General features: G+C 53.6%; 3 protein-coding genes across 5 annotated transcripts; 2 read left to right on the forward strand and 1 right to left on the reverse strand.

Annotated features, from left to right (window-relative positions):
- The first annotated feature begins 119 nt into the window (after nt 1-119).
- C2H11orf68 (chromosome 2 C11orf68 homolog) lies at nt 120-2,331 on the forward strand. Of its 2 annotated transcripts, none has more exons than XM_061163265.1 (2): nt 120-241; nt 920-2,331. In XM_061163265.1, exons 1-2 carry the CDS (start codon nt 120-122, stop codon nt 1,674-1,676), a joined length of 879 nt encoding a protein of 292 aa, XP_061019248.1. In that variant the 3' UTR covers nt 1,677-2,331. The 2 variants fall into 2 exon arrangements, with proteins under 2 accessions (XP_061019248.1, XP_061019258.1); XM_061163275.1 differs by lacking the exon at nt 120-241 and adding an exon at nt 275-436.
- Nucleotides 2,332-15,063: 12,732 nt separating this feature from the next.
- On the forward strand, nt 15,064-20,653 carry FOSL1 (FOS like 1, AP-1 transcription factor subunit). 2 transcript variants are annotated; one of them, XM_061163295.1, is made up of 5 exons: nt 15,115-15,217; nt 17,221-17,331; nt 17,442-17,639; nt 19,641-19,748; nt 20,168-20,653. In XM_061163295.1, the coding sequence occupies exons 3-5, from the start codon at nt 17,499-17,501 to the stop codon at nt 20,585-20,587; spliced, it is 669 nt and encodes a 222-aa protein (XP_061019278.1). In that variant the 5' UTR covers nt 15,115-15,217; nt 17,221-17,331; nt 17,442-17,498; the 3' UTR covers nt 20,588-20,653. The 2 variants fall into 2 exon arrangements, with proteins under 2 accessions (XP_061019269.1, XP_061019278.1); XM_061163286.1 differs by lacking the exon at nt 17,221-17,331 and having other exon boundaries at nt 15,064-15,217.
- A 142-nt stretch (nt 20,654-20,795) lies between these two features.
- On the reverse strand, nt 20,796-23,105 carry CCDC85B (coiled-coil domain containing 85B). The gene has a single exon (XM_061163309.1). The coding sequence runs from the start codon at nt 22,658-22,660 to the stop codon at nt 22,052-22,054; it is 609 nt and encodes a 202-aa protein (XP_061019292.1). The 5' UTR covers nt 22,661-23,105; the 3' UTR covers nt 20,796-22,051.
- Nucleotides 23,106-24,868: the final 1,763 nt, after the last annotated feature.

Consider the following 24,868-nt stretch of genomic DNA (forward strand, 5'->3'; position numbering starts at 1 on the left):
CAGGCCCGCCCCTCCTCGCCTCCCCCGATGGCCACGCCCCATATGGCCCCGCCCCCTCCCCGGCCCCGCCCTGTGTGCGTTTGTCTATAAAGTTGTTGTTGAGGCGCCGGGGCATTAAGATGGCGGCGGCGGCGGCAGCCGTGGCGGGGGCGGGGCGCGGCGGTGGCGGCGGCGCAGAACCCCGGCAGGAACGGAGCCGGGCCCGGGGCTGGGCGGGCGCCGAGCGCAGCGAAGGCCGGAGGTGACGCTGGGGTTGGCGGGAGGGGGCAGGGCAGGGCAGGGGCGCAGCTCGGGCCGCGGGCACTAATGGCGGCGGGCGCGGCGGGGCGGGGGGCAGGCCCTTTTGCAGCCTCTATACAGCCTGGGTTCGAGTCCAGGCACCGCCCCGTTGGTCTCGGATCGGACACTGCCGTTTCTCGCCTCAGTGCCCTCGTCTGTAAGTGGGCTGGATAACGCCCGCCCGGAGGCCTGGCCCCATGGGCCCTGCCTCGGTGCTGCGAGGACGTGTGCTTTGCCTCCCTCCATTAAATCCCAGCGCCCGGGAGAGCGACCAGGCTCTGGCAGGGCCAGGAGGCGTAGCTCGGCCGGCGGTTCCCATATTTGAGTTCCCATTTCGGCCCTGTCACTCACTGAAGGTGTGACCTGCAGTGAGGCTCTTTTCTCTGAGCTTCGGTTTCCCCGTTTGTAGGTCAGGGAGAGCAGTAATAACACTAACTACATTTATATAGCTTTTGTTCCACCTCAGGCGGTTAATTCTGCACAACTGCTTGAGGCAGTAACAAATTGTTATCCATCGTGGAGATGCGGCAGCGGAGGCTCGGGCCCACACCGTTCAAGTTCAGTTCAGTGCCTGGCACCCCCTAGGACCCAGCAAGTTGAGTCTGTCCCGGCCCTGCCCTGATTCCGTTCCCTCCCACAGGATGGAACCAGGTGAGGAGCTGGAGGAAGAGGACTCTCCAGGTGGTCGTGAAGATGGCTTCACTGCTGAGCACCTGGCTGCGGAGGCCATGGCAGCCGACATGGACCCCTGGCTGGTGTTTGATGCCCGCACGACACCTGCCACAGAGCTGGATGCCTGGTTGGCCAAGTACCCGCCATCCCAAGTTACCCGCTATGGGGACCCTGGCTCACCCAACTCTGAGCCCGTGGGCTGGATTGCAGCGTACGGGCAGGGCTACATCCCCAACTCGGGTGATGTGCAGGGCCTGCAGGCCGCCTGGGAAGCTCTGCAGACCAGCGGGCGGCCCATAACGCCTGGTACCCTGCGCCAGCTGGCCATCACCCACCAGGTGCTGTCTGGCAAATGGCTAATACACCTGGCACCTGGCTTCAAGCTGGACCACGCCTGGGCTGGCATTGCTCGGGCCGTGGTTGAGGGCCGGCTGCAGGTGGCCAAGGTGAGCCCACGGGCCAAGGAGGGAGGGCGGCAGGTCATCTGTGTTTATACGGACGACTTCACGGACCGCTTGGGTGTTCTGGAGGCAGATGCAGCCATCCGTGCGGCAGGTGTGAAGTGTCTGCTTACCTACAAGCCTGACGTCTACACCTACCTGGGCATCTACCGGGCCAACCGCTGGCACCTCTGCCCCACTCTCTATGAGAGCCGTTTCCAGCTGGGGGGCAGTGCCCGTGGCTCCCGTGTGCTGGACCGTGCCAACAATGTGGAACTGACCTAATAGGGCCACATGAGGGAGACGGCCCTTGCCCCCGCTGCTGGGTCTGGAGCCTCCGTCTGTCTTCCCCCTCCTTGTCCCACGGAGGCCGAGCCTCTCCAGCTCTGAGGACTGGGTCACTCGGGAACTGCCTGCATCTTTGATCTCTTTGAACCTCTGTCCTGTGTTCGGGGTGACTCCAGTCCCCGCTGGCTGGAGGCAATGGCTCCCTGAGGGCCGGACCCTCAGCCTCTCTTAGCTGCTGCCTCCCCTTGGTCATCCAGAACCACAGGCGGGGTTGCAGATGCCAGCAGGAGAACCTTCCTTGGCCACCGTCATCCCTGGCTGCACCTCCCCCTCCTCCTGCATCCTCCCCTTCTCCTCCTCTTTTACAAGAGAAAAAACTAGTGCTTCCAATCCCTCTCCTCGGGGCCTTCACAGTGCAGGGGGCAGAGGTCCTGTGGGCCTGAGCATTTCATTTTGTTGGGAGAGAGTGGGTAATGGTTCCCACTCTGCCTCCAGCAGAGAGCGTGCATGCCAGGGCCAAGGACACAGGGCCTGTCCCTGCCACCTCATAGCCCGCACCACCTTCTTCCTTTCTTTGGCTCCCTTGTCACATGCGTACTCCTGGCATTTCAATAAACCCAGCCTGGGTCTGTGTCTTGAGTGTTTTTTACAATACTGTGTTGGTGGTTACCTGCATTGGTTGGTGGAGAGAGGCAGGGCCAGGAGAGACTGCCCCCTCTGTCCTGATTGCCCTCAACGACCAAGCTGGGAATGTCTCTGAGAGCCTCTTCAAAGTCAGTCCTGTCTCACCTCCATCCCAAGAATCAGAGTCAGTTGTTCGGTGATTTCCCACAAATTCAAGGACTTGGCCCAGTAAAGTCTGAGGGACTACTACTAGCCCACAGGGTGTGTTCGTGCCAGTTAGAGAAAGGTACTTCCTTGGTTCTGCCCTGCTTCACCAGGCACATGGTCCGGTGAGTAGAGGGTGGGTTGGGTTTTGACCCACTTGGCTGAAATATCCTTGTTCTGTGACCCTTTCCCGTTAGAGAAAGGTACCTCCTTGCTCCTGCCCTGCTTCTCCACGAGGGCACATGGTCCAGTGAGTAGAGGCTAAATTGGGTTTCGACCTGCTTGGCTGAAATATACTTGTGCAGTGAAATATCGTGCAGTACACAGCCTTAAAAAGCCTTCTAAGTTCTCCTGTTTATACTTGCTTCCTACCACCCAGACCATCAGAAGCCACCGGTCTGTTTACAAAGCTCTTCCATATGGACTGTTTAATTCTCACAACCCATCAGAAGATTTTGGCTCAATTTATGGTCAAGAAAATAGAGACCAAGAGGGGAGAGAGTTAGATGAGTCATGGGCAGAGAGCGTTAAAAGACTTGTGCCCCAGGAACCTTCCTGGTGGTCCAGTGGTTAAGACTCCACCCTCCAATACAGGGGACATGGGTTCAATCCCCGGTCGGGAAGCGTAAGATCCAGTGTGTCATGGGGCAACTAAGCCTACGCACCTCAACTAGAGAACCCACGTGGCAAGTCTAAGATCCAGCCAACACAACTAAAAATAAGTAAATATTTTTTAAAAAGTTACCCTAGTCCTCACCAGGCTGATAGGGGTCTCCAGCCTCACCTAGAGTGAACTCTACAATGCAACTGGCATGTTCACTCACGTGATCTTCCTGGGCCATGCCCTCTGCTGAGGCTGCAACAGCTTCTGGGAGCTTGGCGCTGCAGCCCTGGCCCTGGCCTTGGCCTTGGTTGGAGGCCAGGGCGTCTGGCAGGGAGCCCCTAGGGATGCGGCTCTCGTGCTGGAACTGACTCAGCCTCCAGCAGCCTCATCGAATTGGAATTTGGAGCAGGGGAGCGGAGATGCCACCAGGCTGACTGGGTGGAAGTAGGTGAGTCATGCTGGCTCGGCCCCCTTCCCAGCTTCCTCCGCCCTAAGCTGAGTCCCCCTCAGCCCAGCCCTGGGAAGTCCCCAGCGCTGAGTGGTCTCCAGGCCGGAGCCTGGGGCCCTGCTTCCCTCAGACGATCAGTGTCTTGCACTTGCCCAAACTGAGCCAAGGCTTGGGGGGCTCCTGACCAGGCCTTCGTGGGTCCCACAAAGATGCCCAAGTGGTATCAACCCCACCTGGTTCTTCCACAATTCAGCATTTCACACACTTCGTCCCTGTTCTCCCTCCTCGGTCCCACTTGAGCCCCTTCCTCATTCTCTCTCCCAAACCGTTGCCACTTGCCCCATTCTCCCCTCTCCCCCCACTGCCAGCTGTCCTGCAGGGCAGCCTCTGTCCAGCGTCTGTCCGCTCCCGAAAGCCCTTCTGTGACCCCCCCACAGCCTGTGACTTAAGTCCACTCTTGCACCTGTTATGACCTAGTTGCCCCCCGCCAGCTTCCCTCAGGCCCCCCTTTCTGCCCATGCTCACCACGCTGGAGCCAGCTGGCTCTCTCTTCACCCCCTGGCACACAGCGCTGGGCCTCAGGCTCTTCCTTCTGCTTGAACAACCTGCTTTGCAGCAAGGATCGAATGGTTCCTTCTGTAATCACTGGATTAATGTCTGTCTCTCGCTGGCCCCCCAGACTGTGCTCTGTGAAGGCAGGAACAATGCCTAAATCTGAGCCCTGTCCCCAGAGAGCCTTGCACAGTGTGTGGCCAGAGCCACCTTTTCATATATTATTGAATGAATGAATGATTCAAATCCATCCCCTGCCAGTCCCTCCAGCCTCATCTCCTCCGCTCTGTGCTTGACTCCAGATCTCAGGTGTCATCCTCTCAGAGGTTCCCCTCCCTCATTCGCCTGCTCCCCAGTTTCCCATAATGCCCACCTACCTGTGGCTCTCGCCTGGGCATCTGAAGCCCCTCAAGGACAGTGGCTGCGCTTTATCCCCCAGGGTGTCCTCAGCGTAGGACCTGGCCTAGCTAAGTGCCAAAAAAAAAAAAAAGAATAAAATGAGTGACTGACTGAAAGTCACCCTCTGTGCCTGGGCCTCAGTTTCCTCATTTTGTTCATAACAAGAGCCAGGCACTGTGCTAAGTATGTAGCTATGTTTCTCATCTACGCCTTTCTCAGCTCTGTAAAACAGGTCCAGAGAGGTTCAGTCATTGGTTCAAGGTTACAAAGTTCAGTATGTCAATCCAGGTCATCCAGCTCCAGGCTTCCCAGGTGGCACTAGTGGTAAAGAATCCACCTGTCAATGAAGGAGACGCAGGAGACACAGGTTTGATCCCTGAGTCAGGAAGATCCCCTGGAGTAGGAAATGGCACCCCACTCTATATTCATGCCTGGAAAATTCCATGGGCAGAGGAGCCTGGTGGGCTACAATCCACGGGGCCACAAAGAGTAGGACACAAGTAAGCAACTGGGCACACCAGAGTGCCCAGTGCATTGTTGAGCCCCTACTATATGAAAGTGCTGCTGGGGAGAAGGGGCGCGCTGCAGAGATAAACAAGACCCAGCGAGGACGTAGGATCTGATGTGTAAAGCACATAGGTTCAGTCCTCTGAACCAGCTGAGAGAGGCTGGGCCAAGACTAAGATTCCCATTTTACTGATGGAGAAACTGAGGCCCAGAGAGTATAGTGACCAAGCCTACCGAGCAGGAGGGATCTACCTGCCTCCAGTGGGGACTGCCCCTCTGCCAGGAGCAGCAGCAGGAGCCCCTCCGAGTGGGACCCCCTGCTCAGGCTGGCAGGGGCTTCTGCACTGTTTGGCCGGCCCCTTCCTGTGCGGGACTCAGGAAGCAGCCCAGACCCGGGGCAGGTTAGGCTGGGTAAACTTGGACAGGCTCTGTGCTCTGCTCCCTTTTATGAAACCACAGAAGGACGACTGAGCCAGGAAAAGGATGACACCCCCACTCCACCTATTCCCACCCCCACCACGGCGAACCCCCAGCCCCTGGAGAGAAGGCTCCAGAGGGACTGGCCTGTGAGTGAGGGGACCCTGCCGACCCCTGATTCCAGCTGGGGCTAGGGGCTGAACCTGGGAGGACAGGAAACAGCTGAGTCGAGAGAAAGCTTCAGCCAGAGCTTTGGCGAGGTTTTGGGGATTTTCCCAGAAGGGCAACTGTGCCCCACTCCCGCCCACTGGGAGGGGCCCTGGCAGGGACCTGGCTTGGGTCACACAACTGATTCATCTGAGGAGGGAAACTCCCCATTTTCTCTGACTCGCATCCCCAAGATGCTGAGGGGTAACCCAAGGGCACCTAGCCCAGAAACCCACCAAACCTATCTTTCCTTGATTATCGGCCTCCCAGCAGGGCTGGAAAACCACCCAGGGACAGAGTTGGGCAGGGCAGCAGGGCCCCGGGGCAGCTTCCTAGGAAATAATAACAGCGACTGGAACCAGAGCAACAACCGGACAAGGGGCTCCTCAGGTGTCCCCCCTCACCCATTTTTCAGATGAGAAAACAGAGGCTCCCAGAGCCAGAGCAGACACACACGCAGATCTGCGCTGCTCCAGGCACTGCTCTAAGCAATGTGTACACATTCACTCATTTCGGTTCTCACAGCCCTCGTTTTCCTGAGGAGTAAACTGAGCAGAAAGAGGTTAAGTCACTTGGCCACGGTCAAGGCTGGAAACGCTCCGGAGGCTCTCCACAGCTCCCAAGAGCCCTGCACACACCCCTGAGGCAGGGTGCTCTCCCCTGTGCCCTGAGCAGAGGCCTCCCTGGGGTGACGTCTGAAGTGATTTCTGGGGACCTTCTACCCTCAGCTCCCAGCTCAGGCCCCTGGAAACCCTTGAGGACAGGCAGGTCACACATGGGGTGCTGGCTCCTCCCAGGCCAAAGGGAGAGAGAGCTGGCTTTTGCAGAGAAACCTCGGCGGAACCCGCAGAGGTCGGGAGAGAGCAGCGAGGCAATCCCGCCAAAATCTGCCTCTGGAGGCTTTGACTCGATTCCAAACCCCAATCCTTTCCTCCCGAGTCAGAGCCTCCTTTCCTGTCTGCCTCCCCCCTCCCTGACCCCACACACACACTCACACATGTACACACACGCACACACGTACACACAGGCACACTCTCCGCGCAGAGAGTCTGGCCTCCCGGCCCTGGTCCCGGTGGGCCCCGCTCCCTCTGCCCTGGGCCAGGGTCCCCCTGGGGGCTGGAGGGGACCTGAGAACGTGGCTCTGGGAAGCGTGGCCCAGGGAGGGCTCCATGCAGACAGCCTCTGCCTCATCTAGACACACTCATGGGCCGATGACTCACCCCCTCGCCCCCCATGACTCAGTTTACACCGGTGCCCAGAGATCCTCCCAGGGAGGGTGTAGCGTTTGCTAGGCCCAGCCCAGGCCTGCCAGCCTTTCATCCCAGGATAAGAGTTTCATCCCTGGGCTGGCCCGAAGCCGGGGCTGGCACCCGGAGCCCAGGGGTGGGAGGAAGCCTCAGCCTAGGAGGGTAGGAGAGTCCAAGATCTCGGTGACAGGCCCTAACTGCCCCAGGCCTGGGACTTCAGGGGACAGGAGCTACTCTAAGAAACCCAAGGGGCCAAGCTGAGCGGGCAGAGCCTCGTGGGCTCCAGCAGCAGAGCCCCTGGTGTCCTGCATTCAGAGGAAACGGTCCACACGGCACAGAACATAACAGCAAGGGGACGTCCCTGGTGGTCCAGGAGTTGAGGACGCCATGCTTCTACTGCAGGGGCACGGGTTCTGTCCCTGGTTGGGGAACTAAGATCCCACATGACTTGAGCCAGATAAACAAAACATAAAACAGAAACCAACAGGGTGTAGAGCAGTTTAACTTCTGGGTAAAAAGATACACAAGAGACTGCTTACAACACGGAGGGATGCTTTTCCCTGTATATGCTTGGGTGACTTCTGGATCTTGAAGCGTGTAAACATATTTCCTAGTTGAAAAACAAATGAGATGAAAGTTTAAAAACATAAGGTAAAGTAAAAAAAATCAAGTTTTAAAATATTTTTTCTCTTGCACACACATCTATACACACACACACACACACACACACACACAGAACAAGAGATAGGGAGAATCCCTAAAACATAAAATTCTTAAAAATTATTCTGAGCAGATTAAAAACATGTAATAGCTTACATTACGATGGTGGTGTTGGAGAAGACTCTTGAGAGTCCCTTGGACAGCAAGGAGATCCAACTAGCCCATCCTAAAGGAGATCAGTCCTGGGTGTTCATTGGAAGGACTGATGTTGAAGCTGAAACTCCAGTACTTTGGCCAACTGATGCAAAGAACTGACTCATTGGAAAGGACCCTGATGCTGGGAAAGATTGAAGGTGGAAGGAGAAGGACGACAGAGGGTGAGATGGTTGGATGGCATCACTGACTCTACGGACATGAGTTTGAGTAAGTTCTGGGAGTTGGTGATGGACAGGGAAGCCTGGTGTGCTGCAGTCCCTGGGGTCACAAAGAGGCAGACACGACTGAGCAACTGAACTGAATAGCCTGCATAATGCTGTGGGGCTCTGTTGCATGAGAGATTAACCTGGGTTAAGGACTCTAGGAAGGCCTCCTGAGGAAGTGGAGGGGAAATTGACACCTGCAGGATGACAGCTGGCCAGGCAAGGGGGTGAGGGCAAGCATCCTGGGCAAAGGGAACAGCCTGTCGCCATGTTCAGGATTCTGGCTGCTTTCAAGGGACAGACTAACAAGGCAGTGAGAAGCTCAGGCTCTGAAGACTGACTGCTTACATTCACAGCCTGGCTCCACCATTTCCTTGCTGTGCAGTTTTTAGCAATTTGCTCAATTTCTCTATGCCTCCATCCCCTAATCTATAAAATAGGTGAACATTATTATCTGTCTCTACAGGATGGTTGTGACCATTAATGCATTACTTCAAATAGTGGCTGGTTCATAAGAGATACCAGGAGAAGCAAATGGCAACCCACTCCAGTATTCTTGCCTGGAAAATCCCATGGCCAGAGGAGCATGGTGGGCTACAGTCTATGGGATCACAAAGAGTCGGACACAACTGAGAGACTAAACAATAACAACAGCATATATGAGTGTGAGACACTAGTGTATGACTCTCTTGGCCCTTCGATCCTCTCAATCAACACACAACCTAAAACAATACAGAATATGTCACGCATCCGGACCCTACCCCTTCCCAGACCCCAGACCCTCCTAAGAAGCAATTTGAAATGTTCCGTGTCTTGGAAAGGTCCAAGTCAGGGCAAAGTGGTAGTGGTCAGAACTATGAAAGGTTCTTCTGTGAATATTGTCAGGATTTTAAAATTTCCTCAGGGGACTTCCTCGGGGAGTTTAGGACTTGCTGCTTTCACTGCCAGGGACCCAAGTTCAATCCCTGGTTGGGAAACTAAGATCTCACAAACCAGGAGCCCAACAATAAGTAAATAAAAATAAAATAGAAAATCTCTCGGGCTGCTGGGTGGGAAGTGAAGAGAAGGGAGCAAGCTGAAGTCTGTGGGGAATATCCAGGTTAGATAGAATGGGGCCAGGCCCAAGGGGAAGAAAGCTTTGTGGACGTGAACTGAAATGTCACCTCCAGATGTAGGAAGACTGGAACTCTGACCTATTGCTGGCGGGATGGGAACCGTTGGAGAGAATGAAGGCCAAACTAACGAGTACCCTGTGACCCGCAGTTCCACCCCTGGGCGGACAGCCAAGAGACGTGAGTGCAATTGGCCGTGGAAGGACATACCAAGAATGCACAGACTTCCTGGTGATCCAGTGGTTAGGACTCCACACTGCCACTGCAGGGGATATGGGTTCGATCCCTGATCAGGGAACTAAGATCTCACATGAGTTTGGGCACAACTTAAAAATAAAAAAGAATGCTCACAGAAGTCTTATTCATAAGAGCCCAAACTCAGAAAGCCATCCATATCAGCAGAAGGAGAATGGAGAGGAGGATTATGGGATAGTTGTGCAATAGAATACTACACAGTAATGGAAAAGACCAAGCTACTGCTTCATGCAACAATGTAAATGAATCCCTCAGATCTGCTGAGTAAAAGAAAGGAGACCCAGGAGAGTGCACTCTATATGGTTCCATTTACATGAAGTTCAAGAACAGGCAAAACTGATCTGTGACGATAGAAGTCAGTATGGTGGTTACATATGGATGGTGGGTGGTGACTGGGAGGAGACACAAAGAGGTGTGGGCTGTTGGAAATATCCCATACCTTGATCAGGGCAGCAGCTACATGTGTGTACATATATGTAAAAAAAAATCATTGACCTGAACATATGGATGAGTGGACTTTATTGTATGTTCATTAAACTGCAATTTTGTCAACAACCTAAAAATAAGAATCAAAATTTTAAAATTATTAGAAGAAAACATCAGGATGAATGTTCATGACCTCAACATTGGCAATAGATTCATAGATTGGACACTGGAAGCATGAGCAATGAAAGGAAAAACAGATAAATTGGACTTCAAAAAAATGATAAAACCTTTTGTGCATCAAAGTACATCATGAGGAATGTAAAAAGACAACCTACAGAATGGGTGAAAATATTTGCAAATCATTTATCTGATAAGGGTTTGGTAGCTAGAATAAACAAAGGACTCAAATAATTCAACAACAAAAAGAAAAAAGAAAATTAAAAATAGCAAAGGATCTAAATAGACATTTGTTCAAAAAATATATACAAACGGCCAACAAGTACATGAAAAGATGTTCACTGGTCATTAAGGAACACAAGTGGCTGTTAAGGAAATGCAAATCAAGACACAATGAGATACCACCACTTCACACCCTCTAGGATGTATTTTAAATACAGAAAATAATATGTTGGCAAGAATGTAGAAAAATTAGAACCCTCAGGCACTGCTAGTAAGAATGTAAACCAGTACAAGCACTTTGTAAAACAGTGAGACAGTTCCTCACAAGATTACACAGAAAATTACAACAACATCGTTGTTGTTCAGTCCCTAAGTCGTGTCTGACTCTTTGAAACCCCATGGACTGCAGCACATCAGGTTTCCCTGTCCTTTACTATCTCCTGGAGTTTGCTCAAATTCATATCCATTAAGTTGGTGATGCTATCTAACCATCTCATCCTCTGCGGCCCTCTTCTCCTCCCGCCTTCAATCTTTCCCAGCATCAGGGTCTTCTCCAGTGAGTCAGCTCTTTGCATCAGGTGGCCAAAGTATGGGAGCTTCAGCTTCAGCATCTGTCCTTCCAATGAATATTCAGAGTTGATTTCCTTTAGGATTGACTGGTTTGAGTTCCTTGCTTCCCAAGGGACTTTCAAGAGTCTTCTCCAGCACAATTAGAAAGCACCAGTGTTTCAGTGCTCAGACTTCTTTATGTCCAAGTCTCATATCCATAATGATTACTGGGAAAACCATAGCTTTGACCACATGCACCTTTGTCGGCAAAGCGATGTCTGCTCTATAATACGTTGTCTAGGTTTGTCATAGCTTTCCTTCCAAGGAGCAAGTATCTTTTAATTTCATGGCTATAGTCACCAGCTGCAGTGATTTTGGAGCCCAAGAAAATAAAATCTGTCAAGCTTCTACTTTTTCCCCTTCTATTCACCAGGAAGTAATGGAACCGGATGCCATGGTCTTAGTTTTTTGAATGTTGAGTTTTATGCCAGTTTTTTTACTCTCGTCTTTCACCCTCCTCAAGAAGCTCTTGAATTCCTCTTCACTTTCTGCCATTAGGGTGGTATCATATCTGAGGTTATTGATATTTCTCCCGGCAATCTTGATTCCAGCCTGTGCTTTATCCAGTCGGCATTTTACATGATGTACTCTGCATGTAAGTTAAATAAACAGGGTGACAATATACAGCCTGGTCATACTCCTTTCCCAATTTTGAACCAGTTAGTTGTTCCATGTAAGGTTCTAACTGTTGCTTCTTGATTCAAATACAGGTTTCTCAGGAGACAAGTAAGGTGGCCTGGTATTTCCATCTCTTGAAGAATTTTCCACAGTTTGTTGTGATCCATACAGTTACCACATGACCCAGCAATTCCATTACAGTCAGTGTAGGTATATTCCCAAGATAAATGGAAAACATATGTCCACATGAAAGTTTGTACACAAATGTCCATAGAAGCATTATTCATAATAGCCAGAAAGTAGAAACAAGCCAATTCCATCAACTGATGAATAAATAAATGGTGGTATAGCCATGCAATAGACTATTATTCAGCCATAAAAAGGAATGAAATGCTGATATATCCTATAATATTGACAGCCTGGAAAATATTATGCTAAGTAAAAGAAACCAGACACAAAAGGTCACAAACTGTATAATTTCATTTGCATGAAGTGTCCAGATCAGGCAAATCTGTAGCAATAGAAAGCAGATGAGTGGTTACTAGGGGATGGGAGCATGGTTACCAGGGAGGGAATTGGGAGCCATTACTCAATGGGCTTCCTAGGTGGTTTAGCAGGAAAGAGTCCACCTCCCAATGAAGGTAGACATGCAGGTAGACGCAGGAGATGTGGGTTTGATCCCTGGGTCAGGAAGATCCCCTGGAGGAGGAAGTAGCAACCCACTCCAATATTCTTGCCTGGGAAATCCCATGGACAGAGGAGGCTGATGGACTACAGTCCACAGGGTCGCAAAGAGTCAGACACGACAGAGTACTAGCATTTAATGGACATGGAGTGTTTTAAATCTGGAACGATTTAAAAAGTTTTGAAAAAAAAAAAGTTTTGAAACTAGAGAGAAGTGGTGATTGCACAATCTCATGCAGGCACAAAATCCCACTCAAGTGTATGCTTTAAAATGGATAATTGTATGTTATGTGAATTTCACCTCAATTTAAAAAAGTAAACTTCAACGTAAAAAGTGAACGGAAACTGGAAAACATAAACATCACCTCAGTGCCCTGAGGGCACTGACAGAACCTACTGGGTGCGGAACAGCCTCATCCACTACCTCCTTTTGCCTCACTGCAGCCCCAGGAGGTGGGCTCAGAGAGGGAAATTGATAGAGCCAGGCTCACACAGCTGCCAAAGGACAAGTCCTGGGTCTCTCAGACCTCCCAGCCCCCAGACTCCTGAAATCACTGTGGCCCCCTGGAATTCTCACCAGGCCTCCCTGGGTGGGAGCTAGTGAGGTCAAGGGCCAGGAACGTTACTGCAGCCACGAGGCGGGAGTTAGTGACTGAGAAGCTTGGAATGTGCAGCCTCTGAAAAGACCTCCTTGTGGCTCCACCGACGGTTAGGGCAGGAAGGGACTTTGAGAGCCATGTAATCATACACACACACACACACACACACACACACACAGACACACACACACACTTGAGACCTGAGCCCCTGCTCAATCACTGTCCCAGTCTGTGTTTCTGGAGCTGGCAGACAAATGCAGTCAAGGCTGACCTGTTAGGCTTCCCATGTGCCACCACCTGTCTGCCCCTGCAGTCTGACCTGTCCTGCTTAGGCTCAGCCAAGAATTTCAGATATCAGTGTGTGTGCATACGCACAAGTACCTTAGCATGTGATCAGAACCCCCAAAGCTTCCACCCATGGGGCTTTTTCTTAACGTGCATTTTTTGTTGCTATATGTCAAATTCTTACTATATGCTGTACGCAGCATGAAACATTATTTGATATCTATTCTCCAACAACCCTGAGATGTTTATCATTTTGTAGTCATCAGATGTCCTCATTTCACAGATGAGACTCTGAGAGATTGTGTGCCTCACCAAGGTCATACAGCTGGCGAGCAGCCTAAGAAGAATTCGAATTCAGAACCCAGGCATATGATTCCAGCACATATGTTCTTTTCCATGAGTCACACTGCCTCTCCCCCCCACTTATGCACACATGTGTGCACATACGCATGCATGCACACTCACACACACATACACACACCCATGTATTTCTCATTCTGGCAAACTGCTGGTGGTTTCTTTTCTTTTTAGACAATGACAAGCACTGAGTAGAATAAGGAAAAGGGAGAGGCACCAGACGTAACCACCTTCTGAGTGCGCCTCACTTTACAGCTTACAAAGCACTTTCACATTTGTGATCTCATTTAATCCTACAGCCGCCCCATGAGGTCAGCAGGAGGCTCAATTATTCCCACTGGGAGCAAGACTCAGAAGGAAGGTGACCTGCCCAGGGTAACAGAGACAGAAAATGGTAACTCTGGGACTGGAAGCCCAGGGCCAAGCTGGCCTCTTGGTTCTAAGTCCTGAATACATCCACCAACCATGGCGTCTGTCCCTGAGGAAGGTAGTCCAGGACCCCATCTTCCTGAAATTTCCCTTCTTTGAGGACAAAACTGGAGCCAGTCAAAAGGAGGTACCAGTGGAAAGCAGGACAGCCCAGCTCTCTCTCTCTGTAGTTGTGTGACTCCGGCAGCTCCTTACTCTGTTCAGGCCTCAGTTTCCCCATCTGCAAAATGGGGCTGATAAAGGGACCTTCCTCCCAGAGTTGTTGGTTTTTGGTTGTTGACACTTGGTCCTGGCCTCACATTCACACAAACCTTTGACATAATCTCCAAACAAGGCTGATGACAACACAGTCCTGGAAAAGCCGTTACAGTATTTAAGGAAGATGGCGTGTATCAGAACACAGAACTGTGTCCAGTTGGCTCAGGTGACAGGCTCTCACTACTGGTAGGGGCTCTGAATTAAACCTTGCTACAGTTCCTGAAATTATCCTGCGAGTAAGGCAATTGTATTGCTTTGTATCTGTGGGTAGTTCAAAGTATTAACATGTCCTTATAATTATTTAAAATACACACCATTTTTGTAACTCTGGTTTGTCATTTGTTCACTTTTTCGTGTACTTGAACCTTAAAACAGCGCCAGTGAAGGGGACTCATGTCACGACTTGGATGGCAGTAGCATGGTTCCGGGCATGAATAAGCACCCAGTAGGTGATGATGATGGTAATACTAGTAACATCAATCACATTTATAATCCGATGTACAGTTTCCAGACTTCTTTCATATTCTTCATTCCAACTTCCCACGCGTGGCAAGGTCGCTCTGTGATTATTTTGTCCCATTTTACGCATGCAAACACTAGGCTAGACCAAGCAGTGGGGATGCGGGGGGAACCGCGGGGGGCGGGGGGGGGGAGGCTAATCGGCTCTTGGGGGCGGGGCGGGGCGAGGCGGGGCGAGGCGGGGCGGGGCGCCCGGCTGCTCGCAGGTGCGTAGGTCCGCGGGGGAATCCTTCGCTCCACCTGGGCGCGGCGAGGAAATCGCACCATGTTTGGGCAGCTACGTCAGAGGGGGCGGGCCCGCGGCTGTCCCTGGGAGCCGCCAGATCCGCCCCTTTTCCCCACCGAGAGTCTGTGGCTACTGGACTGTGGGAGGCGACAGAAAAGTTCAGGGCGGATTGATAAAAGGCGGCGCGTCTGGAGAGGTGGAGCCTGGAGGTGACCAGAGCCGGGGCGAAACGCCCGCCCTCCTCCGCCCACCCCCCCCACCCCCCCAGTAGAAGTGGTTCAGCCCGAGGACTTTTCATTCATAAAAAGAAAAGACTCCGCTAGGAGCGAGTGAGTCAGAACCGAAGCCGCCGACGCGGACCCCACAGAGCCGCCAACCCAGGGCATGTTCCGAGACTACGGGGAACCCGGACCGAGCTCCGGCGCCGGCGGTGCGTACGGCGGCCCGACGCAGCCCCCGGCCACAGGCCAGCAGGTGAGAGGAACCAGACACCTGGAGTCCACAGGTGGACAGCGCCGAGGAGAGCGCGGGCCGCTCCGGCACACTCGGGGACTGGGACCGGGAACCGGGGGAGAGACCAGGTCTCGGAGCCGTGGCAGCGGGTTCTGCCCACTCTCCGCTGTCCAAAGGCACTTTCTGCCCCACAGCCCAGCAGAGCGCGCACGGCGGGAGGAACACATCTCTGCGAGCATCTGCCCAAGCGCACGTCCCCCTCCCCCTCTGTCCGTTGTCTCTCTGTCCCTCCGTCTCTGTTACCTCCTCTCCTTCCTCCTGTTCACCGTTAATTTCTTTGTCCCATCTGCTTCGGAAGGGGACCCCCTTGGTCCGGGATTAGTCCCAGCCCCGACCGGATCAGAGAGGGTCCGATCCATCTCGGACGACGTTTCCGAGGTCCGGAGTCTGAGCCGCGGCCGAGAGGTCCCCACGCACTGGCTCCCCCAGCCGGCTTGCCCGGACAGACTGGGAATCCTGAGCAGTCTGTCTGTGGTTGTCCGTGTGCCTGCCTGTTTGTTTGTCCCTCTCCACCCCATCGCCAAGTTCTCATCCCCGTCCAGCCGCAGTGGAGCTGGTGGGCTCCGGAAGACTGGCTCTTGACCCCTTTACGGGTTGGGGCGGGTGGAGACCGCGAGGTGCCAGGACGTGCGCGGGGTAGTGCAACCGGCAACTCCCGCGCCCCCGACTCTCGACATCGAACGGCGCCCGCTGCCGGTTGGGGGGATCCGGGAGGCTGCAGGTGCCCATTTCCTGTCGAGGGGCGATGAGCACGTGTCGCTAGGGGTGGAAAGGAGCGGCGTCCGTTCCGCCGAGTCACGGCGGCCGAGTCACGGTGGGTGACTCACCCCGGGCGCCCCTCCCTTCCTGGCCCGGAGCGGCCCGGGCCCTGACAACGTCGGGAGCAGGAGATGCCGCCGGCGGTACGTAGGCCGGGAACTAGGGTCATTGGGCCACTGGGCCCGCAGCGCTGAGCCGGGGACACTGCTGTCTAGACTTGCCTGGGCTTGAGGGAGCTTCCCGGACGGCTGGGCGCCCACACCCAGGGCCCAGCCCCAGGGCTTGAACTCAGTTCTCCTCCGGAACACTGAGTCCCTATCTCAACCCATTCCTCACATTTCTGGCTGAAAGAATCGTGGCAGCGCATATTGTGCAGTCTTGCATTGTGTTGGGCACTTTCCACCTCATTTTTTACCTTGTCTCACAGAACCTAAGACCCCATTGATTTTAAAACCCGTTATTTTGTGCCACTATTTTTTTTTTTTAATTTGTCAATTAAACTGTGACCTCAGAGCTACTGAAGGGTACTTCTTGGCATCAGGGAAATGATCTTAACCTATGACAATATTAAAAACAAGGAAATGGAGGCATATTGAGGATAAATAATTTACTCTGACAGCCAGTAAATGGCTGAGGTAAGATCAGAACTGGGCTAGCTTGAACCCAGAGCAGTGGCTGTTGCCTACCATGGCCCCTGTATGTTGGGTACCTGCCACTTGCCAGGCTCTGTCGCACACACATTCTCTTACCTGATTCTCATCGTCACGCTTGAAGTTGTGCTAAGTTGCTCAGTTGTGTCTGACTTTTTGCAACCCCATGGACTGTAGCCCGCCAGGCTCCTCTGTCCATGGGATTTCCCAGACAAGAATGCTGGAGCAGGTTGCCGTTTCCTTCCCCAGGGAATCTTCCTGGGGCTGTCATTATCTTCCTTGTGAAAATGGGACTCAGGCAGGGTGCAGGAGCTGGTAAGACCCTGACCACCTGGGCCCAAACCTCACTTCCCACTTATTGACTGTCTATCTAGGGACAACCGTTTTCCTGTCTGAAAATGAAGATTTGTTGTTGTTTAGTCACTAAGTCGTGTCCGACTCTTTGCAACCCCATGGACTGCAGCCCACCAGACTCCTCTGTCCATGGGATTCTCCAGACAAGAATACTGGAGTGGGTTAGCATTTTCTCCACTAACTGATATCTTCCTGACCCAGGGATCAAACCTGCATCTCCTGCATTGGCATCAGAAATGTAGTCAGACTGTTTATCGCTGAGTCACCAGGGAAGCCCTTAAAATGAAGATACTGTTGTGCAAATTATAAGGAGTCAGTATTTTTAAAGTGTCTGGGACAGCACCTGGAATTCACACTTTATTACTGGAAGCCCCTCAGTCCACACAGACCTTATCCTTGGCCCTCCATGTCTTATCCCTCAGAAGTTCCACCTCGTGCCAAGCATCAACACTGTGAGTGGCAACCAGGAGCTGCAGTGGATGGTTCAGCCTCACTTCCTGGGACCCAGCAGCTACCCCAGGCCTCTGGCCTATCCCCCGTACAGTCCCCCGCAGCCCCGGCCAGGAGTCATCCGGGCCCTGGGCCCAACTCCAGGGGTGCGTCGCCGGCCCTGTGAACAGGTAAGAAGCAGAGGTGCTCACGAAGGTTCTTGAGTCCACAGGGGTGCTGAGGTGCAGAAAATAAACTCTTGTCTGGAAGCAGAACACAGGTTGAGAAGGGGTGTGGGGAGAACAGGCTCACTGATTACTATTGGCCAAGACAGAAAGTGATGAGAGCCCCTGGGGAGACCCAGAGGGCAATGCGGTCACTTCTCGATCAGGGAAGACTTCCTGGAGGTGGAGGCATATTAGCCTAGAAGGATGGGTAGGATTTGCATAGGGAGAAAGATTATGGAAAAGACATTCCAGGTAGAGGGGATGGCAGGAGCAGGAAAGGAGGCAGAGGTGAGAACATGTAAGGTGTGTATGTGGAACGCTTGTGTGGGCAGTAGCGGGGCTCCACCTGCTGACAGGTGTGGAGAGGGTGGGCTTAGGCTGGCTGTGTTGCCGAGGTGAAAACAGAAAGGGTTTCCTTCAGCTACTCTGAGTCTCAATTTCTCTAACTCATTTAATCCTCACAAAAACCCTCTTGGGAATGAACTCTGGCTTTCCCCCATTTTACAGCTAAAGAGATGAAGGCACAGAGAGATAGTCACTTGCCCAAGGTCACACAAGGAGTGAGTAATGAGACAGGACTGTCCAATTCTAAAGTCAGATCATACCCACCAAGCCACAGTGTCTCACCAGGTGGTAAGAGGAGGCTTAAAGTTGAAAGAGCTGGGAACACTTGCCTTCCAAACCAGGGTTTTTGGCTGCTCACTGCTAGTAATAAAGTCCTTGCCCAAATAAATGATTAAGAGCTGGAGGGTCTTTAAGGTACTGGTTCCTGTTTGCTCTCCCTGGGGCATTTCAGTATCTGAGACTGTAGTGGGTGAGGGCTGCCCCTTAATGAGTTTGCTTTGACAGCAGGGTAGAGGATGGAAAGGACAGTTAGAATCCTGAGAAATGTGCGATTAGTCAGGGGTGGCTTTTCCAGAAAAAGAATGGCTGGCTTTTGTGACCAGATGGAAGGAGACTATGGTGTAAGCCCCAGAGGCAGGCTCCTGGACTTCCTTCAGCCACATTTCTTTGATCCTGGGTACTCCTAGATGGGGTATGAATGGGCTCCTTTTTGGGAGAGGTGGTGTCCATCAGCTGGCCCCTTTCTCAGTGTTAAATAGACTGCATGGATTTTTTTTTTTTTAAGATTTATTTATTTTTTGGCTGTGGCGGGTCTTTGTTGCTGCTCTCAAGCTTTCTCTAGCTGCAGCAAGCAGGAGCTACTCTTCTTTGTGGTGTGCAGGTTTCTCATTGTGTTGGCTTCTCTTGTTGCGGAGCACAGACTCTAGAGCTCTGGCTCAGTAGTTGTGGTACACATGCTTAGTCGCTCTGCAGCATGTGGGATCTTCCTGGACCAGGGGTCAAACCAGTGTCCCCAGCACTGCAAAGCAGATTCTTAACCACATGGATTTTCATTTCTGCTCTGGAACCACAAACAAGTTATTCATCTTCCCTGGCTTTTGGGTCCTTACAAGAGAAGCTGGGTTAAGGATTCATATAAAGCACTTAGCTGGCACACAGTAGGTTCCCAATAAATAACTACATAGAAGCTCTCATTAGCCCCTCTTAGTGCTTACAGCTCCTGGGGAAGAGGAGGTTTGGTTATCAAGTGACTGAAAAGAATGAGGTTCCTTTGAAAAAGAGTGGCTGCAACGGCCACTTACAGCTGTGGAATGAAAGAAGACTTCCAGGAAGGGTCGTGGTGGCCTGAGGGATCTCAGTTGAGTCCTGGGAGAGGAGGGTTAGGATTTATAGAGGGACAGGGAGGACATTCCCAGAGGAATCATAGGTAGCAAAAGCTGGGAGGGAGGAGGAAATTTGACTAATCCAAGCTTACTAAATATGGAACGGGTCAGGGTGGGGAGGTCCCCAGAGTGCAGTGTGAAGGCGCCCCTGCGCTGCCATGCCCTCTGCCAGGGTCCTACCACTGGGCCAGCAGCACAGAGTCCACCTCACTGTTCTCTGTAACCCTCCTTCCCCCAGATCAGCCCCGAGGAGGAGGAACGCCGTCGAGTGAGGCGAGAGAGGAACAAGCTAGCTGCGGCCAAGTGCAGGAACCGGAGGAAAGAACTGACCGACTTCCTGCAGGCGGTGAGCACCAGCGAGTGCAGAGGGTGCCCTGGTCCCGGCCCACCCAACCTCAGAGAGCCCCCAGTTCCCAAGGGCCGCAGGGGGCGCCATTAGATACATCCCCTCCCCCAAGCTCCCCGTTGGAGCGGCACTGAGACGAGGAAAAAGTGGTTAAAAATTAGTTGCAGCGTGTCTCGCTCTGAACATAGCAGAGCTGAAGCAGGCCCGACAATATCTTTCAAAGGTGCTCCCGAGCCTGATGGGAATCGTGCCCCTATTTTCCTATGGGCTCATGGGAGTTGTAGTCCAGACTTGATGGAGACTCTCTACTCCCCCCAGCCTCCCCTCCCCCGCGCCCCAACATGCCAATCACTACCACCGCGGGAGGCTCTGCGACATTCAGCCCTCTTCTTCTTGACTCCTTTCCTTATCGTCCACAGGAGACCGACAAACTGGAAGATGAGAAATCTGGACTGCAGCGAGAGATTGAGGAGCTGCAGAAGCAGAAGGAGCGCCTGGAGCTGGTGCTCGAAGCCCACCGCCCCATCTGCAAAATCCCGGAAGGGGCCAAGGAGAGCGAACCCAGCGGCACAGGCGGTGCCAGCGGCAGCAGCAGCCCGCCAGGCCCCTCCCGCCCTGTGCCATGTATCTCCCTTTCCCCAGGGCCTGTACTTGAACCCGAAGCATTGCACACTCCCACGCTCATGACCACACCCTCCCTGACTCCTTTCACCCCCAGTCTGGTCTTCACCTACCCCAGCACGCCAGAGCCCTGTGCCTCAGCTCATCGCAAGAGTAGCAGCAGCAGTGGGGACCCCTCTTCTGATCCCCTGGGCTCCCCAACCCTCCTGGCCTTATGAGGCACTCCAGCTCCTGCTCCCTGTGGGTGCCACCCTAACCAGTATTTCCCTGCTCATTAGTCCAGCTGGCCTGGATCATATCCCATGTCCAACCCCAGCAGATTCTTCTCCATCCCTCCAGACGAGACTGAGCATATTTTGCTTCCTAGTAGAGCCAAAGCTGCCCACTGGTTCTCCAGAGCTGGCCTCTCTAGCACAATTTGCACTAAATCAGAGACAAAATAGTTCCCACTTGTTGGAGGGAATTCTGGGCAGCTCCCAAGGGACTTTGTAGATTCTCAGAGGTCCTCTGGAGCCCTAATCCCCTGCAGATCACCCCTATGGTCTTCATCGCCTCTTCCTGTGATCCACCCAACCCTACCCCTGACAGATGATGATACTCTACCAGCCTAGAACACTAACTCACCCAGCCGCACTGCGAGCAGCACCAGGTTACTGAACCAGGACACTCTGCCAGCGCCTCCTAAAAGGAACGGCTCAGGAGAGTGCCAGAGCTGACCTGCGGCCCCCAGCTCTGAGAAGACTTTAGCTCCAAGCCTCCACAGCGTGGGCAGCTGCTATTTATTTTCCTAAAGAGAGTATTTTTATACAAACCTGCCAAAATGGAATAAAAGGCTTGAAGCTCTAGCCTGCTCTCATTGGACCCAGAGGCTAAAGGGAGACCATTTGGAACCAGAAGCCTCAGGCTCCCATTTCAGCTCCACCAACTCACTACCTGACCTTGGACAAACTGATATTTCTGGACCTCGATTTTCTTATCTGACAAATGAGGCTACATCTGTTCTGCCTCATCTCCAGGACTGAGAAGATGAAGAGAAGTGCTGTGAGGTGCCAAGCCAAGAGGATTATCCTCCTCCCGGTGGGGGACCCACAGTGCTCCCGCCTGTGCCACCGGAGGGCGCTGTTAGGCCCCTTCCAGCCTCTCGGGAGGCGGCTGAGTGGGTTTTAGGCCCCCAGCACCTGCTTCCTGCTCCATTGTCTTGGACAGGAAGGAGCCGGGAAGGGAGCTGGAGCCACTTCTGGGGCCGGATCACGGCCTGTCCTGGGGCCTGATGGGGGGAGCCAATGGCTCACCACTGTCCCACATCCCGCCCCAGGACTGAAGTAATGAGGGAGTCAGCCACCTTAGTTCTACAGTCCCTCCAGATGGGAATGGTACCCCCAATGGTCCCCGCCCTCGTCCCAACGCCGGCGAGTTCCAAACAGACGCGCCCGAGCCATGGGCTCTGCTTCCGCCTCAGTTTATTAGCCTCCACCCAGCCCCCAGTAAGTCCCTCCACTCCAGCCTCCAGTCCCCCTACTGCCCCGCCAGCGAGAGCCAGGGGCCTTCCTCAGTGTTAGGGTTTCTAAGTCCATTCCATCGGCCCTTCGTGCGCGGCCGGGGCGGCGTCTGGGTCCCCAGGTTCACCGCAGTCTCGTCGCTTGAGGAGCAATCCGGGCGGGCATCGGCGGGAAGCTGTGCCCTCAGTCATCTGGGGAGCAGGCCAGGGGCAACTGATCGGGGCTGCCCACGCTGCCGGTACTGGAGCTTCCATCGCCCAGGTCACGAGGACCGCAGGGGGGCAAGGCCAGCTCGGGTGTCGGCCCAGCGCCAGAGCCCCCCGAGCCGCCGGAGCCGCCTCGGGGACCCCACTCTTCGCCCAGCGCCAGACAGAGCTCCTTGAGCGCCAGGTTCTCCCGCAGCAGCTCCTCCTGGCGGCCTTCCAGCTCGGCTAGCTTCTGCCAACAACCGCCCAGATCCTCGCGCACTGCTCGGGATGCTTGGGTCCCGAAGAGCTGCCACTGGCGCGCGGCGCGACGCCCGCGCTGACGCTCCGAGTCCAGGAAGCAGCAGAGGTCGCGCAGCTCGCGGTTCTCGGCCTGTAGGCGTCGGTTGAGCTGCTTGAGCTCGCGGATCTCGCCCAGGTGACCCTGTAGCTGCCGATTCACCTCCTGCATGAGGCGGCCGCGCTGCACCAGAGCCGCCAGGCGCGCCGCCTCCTCCCGCCGCAGGCGCCGCACCAGCTCCTCCTTGCCCAGAGCCGCCATCTCTTCATCCGTCAGCTCCTCCAGGCCGCCCGTCTCGGCCTCCATGGCTGCCTAAGCTTCTGGAGCATCGCCTGCCCGCCGCCGCGGCCCAGGAGCCCCACGACGAGCTCCTCGCCGCTGGGGCTCAGGCACCCGCTCAGTGGACAAGCTGTGGCGGAGCTAGAGTAGGATGCAGCAACCGCGCGGGGGTGGGCACGCGGCGGGGCGCGCGCCGGGGCGGGGCCCCAAGACGTCAAGGACGAACAGCTAATCCGGGATAGCGCCCTCGGAAAGGGGCGGGGTCCAGGCGCCCAGAATGAAGCCCTTCCCCGCCCACTTCGGACCGCGGAGTCCCTGACGCTCGCTGACTGGGTATCCGCGTCCCCGACCTCGGTTCCAGACAGCCCCAAAGTAGGCGCTTCGTACCTTCCAATTCCAAACCGCCTCAAGCTCGAGCCCAGGCCTCTCGACTCCCTCTGAGAACCAAGATTCCAGTGTCGACCCCCGACTCTTGCGCCCACCCTCTGACAAAATCCAGACGGATCGCCTTTCCATCCTTCCTAGATTTGCTCGAACTGTAGAGTCTCGACTCACTGAGCATCGCTTTCAGTCCTTGGAAACCTAAGTCCAAACGTCCTGGCTCACATCATCAGCCTACTCTCCCTCTCACAGACCGTTTCCTGTCCGGTGGGAGGGGCATACAACGGATTTGTTTGTTCAGTAAACTTTTATTGTGTGTAAGAGTTAAGCAGAAATAAACGAGTCATATCCGTCTACTGTCCTTAAAGAGGTCTTGATCTGGCAGAGGCGACAAGCTGCGATGAAGAAGAAGCAAATGGAGGAAGACCACATTTTGAGGGACTGCCCCCACCCACAAAGTGCGTGTTAAGTCGCCTCAGCCGTGTCCGACTCTTTGCGACTCTATGGACTATAGCCTGGCAGGCTCCTCTGTCCATGGGGATTCTCGAGGCAAGAATACTGGAGTGGGTTGCCATGCCCTCCTTCAGGGGAGCCTCCCGACCCAGGGGTGGAACCCACATCTCTTATGTCTCCTGCATTGGCAGGCGGGTTCTACGGCCATCTGGGAAGCTTTCCCCAAAGAGGTGCTACCTGAGGGACCCTGAAAGATGTATAGGACTTTGGCGAGTAATGAGAGAGCTATTTGAGGAAGAGAGAATAGCACGATGAAAGTCTGGGGACTGAAAGAGCCTCCATGCTTTAGGAACAGCGAGAGTAAACTGGTTTTTCATGTTTGTTTTGGAAAGGCAGTGCTTAGAGAAAGTGGTAAGAGAGGAAGGCAGGCAACAAAGGTAGTCAGAAGCCAGATTCTTAAGGGCTTTAAATACTAAGCTGGAGCATTTACACAGGCCAGTAAGGATTTCAGCAGGGGAGTAACATTTTTGAAAATACATTTTAAAAAAAAGTTGATTGGGCTGCTCTGTGTGGGATGGACCATAGGGAGGGAATGTAGGCAGAAAGATTACTGAGAACAATGTGTCAGTGGGCAAGGAGAGCTATGCAGAAGGACTGGGCTTGGACAGTGCAGTGGGGGTGGAGAGGACAAAACAGATACTAGAAATATTCAGGAGGCAAATCAGCAGACCTGAATGTGGAGAGAGAAGAGTCTGGGAGAAAGCCCAGGTTTCTGGTATGAGAACAAGGTGGATGTAGAGGCTGTTCCTGAGATAGGAACACGGGGTGGGGGATGGGGGTGGGAACAGATCAGGAAACCAACAGGTCTGGCTGTGGGGAACAGAGTGGAAAGAGTTACAGATTGGTGGCCGTCTGGATGTGGACTTCCAGACAGAGCTCTAAGCTGTATCAGGGAGGTCATTAGTTGGAGGGGTGGAGGCGGGGCGGTTGGCTTAAAACCATGGGAGTAGGTACCCCATGTTCAGGAGGGGCTCATCTGCAGGATGGGCTGAGGGGCTCTCAGCAAGGGCCCTTGAAGACGGGCCAGACAACTTTTTTTTTTTTTTTCCAGACAACTTTTTTTTGCATAAAAAAGATTCAGGATAGAGCCCTGTTGTTGTTTAGTCGCTCAGTCGTGTCCTACTCTTTCGCGACCCCAAGGACTGCCCAGGCAAGAATACTGGAGTGGGTCGTTATTTCCTTCTCCAGGAGTTCTTCCCGATCCAGGGGTTGAACTCGGCATCTCCTGTATTGGCGGGTGGATTCTTTACCGCTGAGCCACCAGGAACCCCCATAAAGCCCTGTGGAGCTCCTACATTCAGGATACAGGTCAAAGTACTGGGGCTCCCCGCAAAAGAGCAC

The sequence above is a fragment of the Dama dama genome, chromosome 2 (genome assembly GCF_033118175.1).
Source record: "Dama dama isolate Ldn47 chromosome 2, ASM3311817v1, whole genome shotgun sequence".
NCBI classification, from domain to species: Eukaryota; Metazoa; Chordata; class Mammalia; order Artiodactyla; family Cervidae; genus Dama; species Dama dama.

What these genes read in the sequence shown, in the direction of transcription:
- CCDC85B (XM_061163309.1), bottom strand. Translation starts at nt 22,660, where the DNA reads ATGGAGGCCGAGACGGGCGGCCTGGAGGAGCTGACGGATGAAGAGATG.
- FOSL1 (XM_061163286.1), top strand. Translation starts at nt 15,128, where the DNA reads ATGTTCCGAGACTACGGGGAACCCGGACCGAGCTCCGGCGCCGGCGGT. An exon ending in GTCGCCGGCCCTGTGAACAG is followed by an intron (nt 17,640 to 19,640) that starts GTAAGAAGCAGA and finishes TCCTTCCCCCAG; the next exon opens with ATCAGCCCCGAGGAGGAGGA. An exon ending in TGACCGACTTCCTGCAGGCG is followed by an intron (nt 19,749 to 20,167) that starts GTGAGCACCAGC and finishes TATCGTCCACAG; the next exon opens with GAGACCGACAAACTGGAAGA.
- C2H11orf68 (XM_061163265.1), top strand. Translation starts at nt 120, where the DNA reads ATGGCGGCGGCGGCGGCAGCCGTGGCGGGGGCGGGGCGCGGCGGTGGC. An exon ending in GAGCGCAGCGAAGGCCGGAG is followed by an intron (nt 242 to 919) that starts GTGACGCTGGGG and finishes TCCCTCCCACAG; the next exon opens with GATGGAACCAGGTGAGGAGC.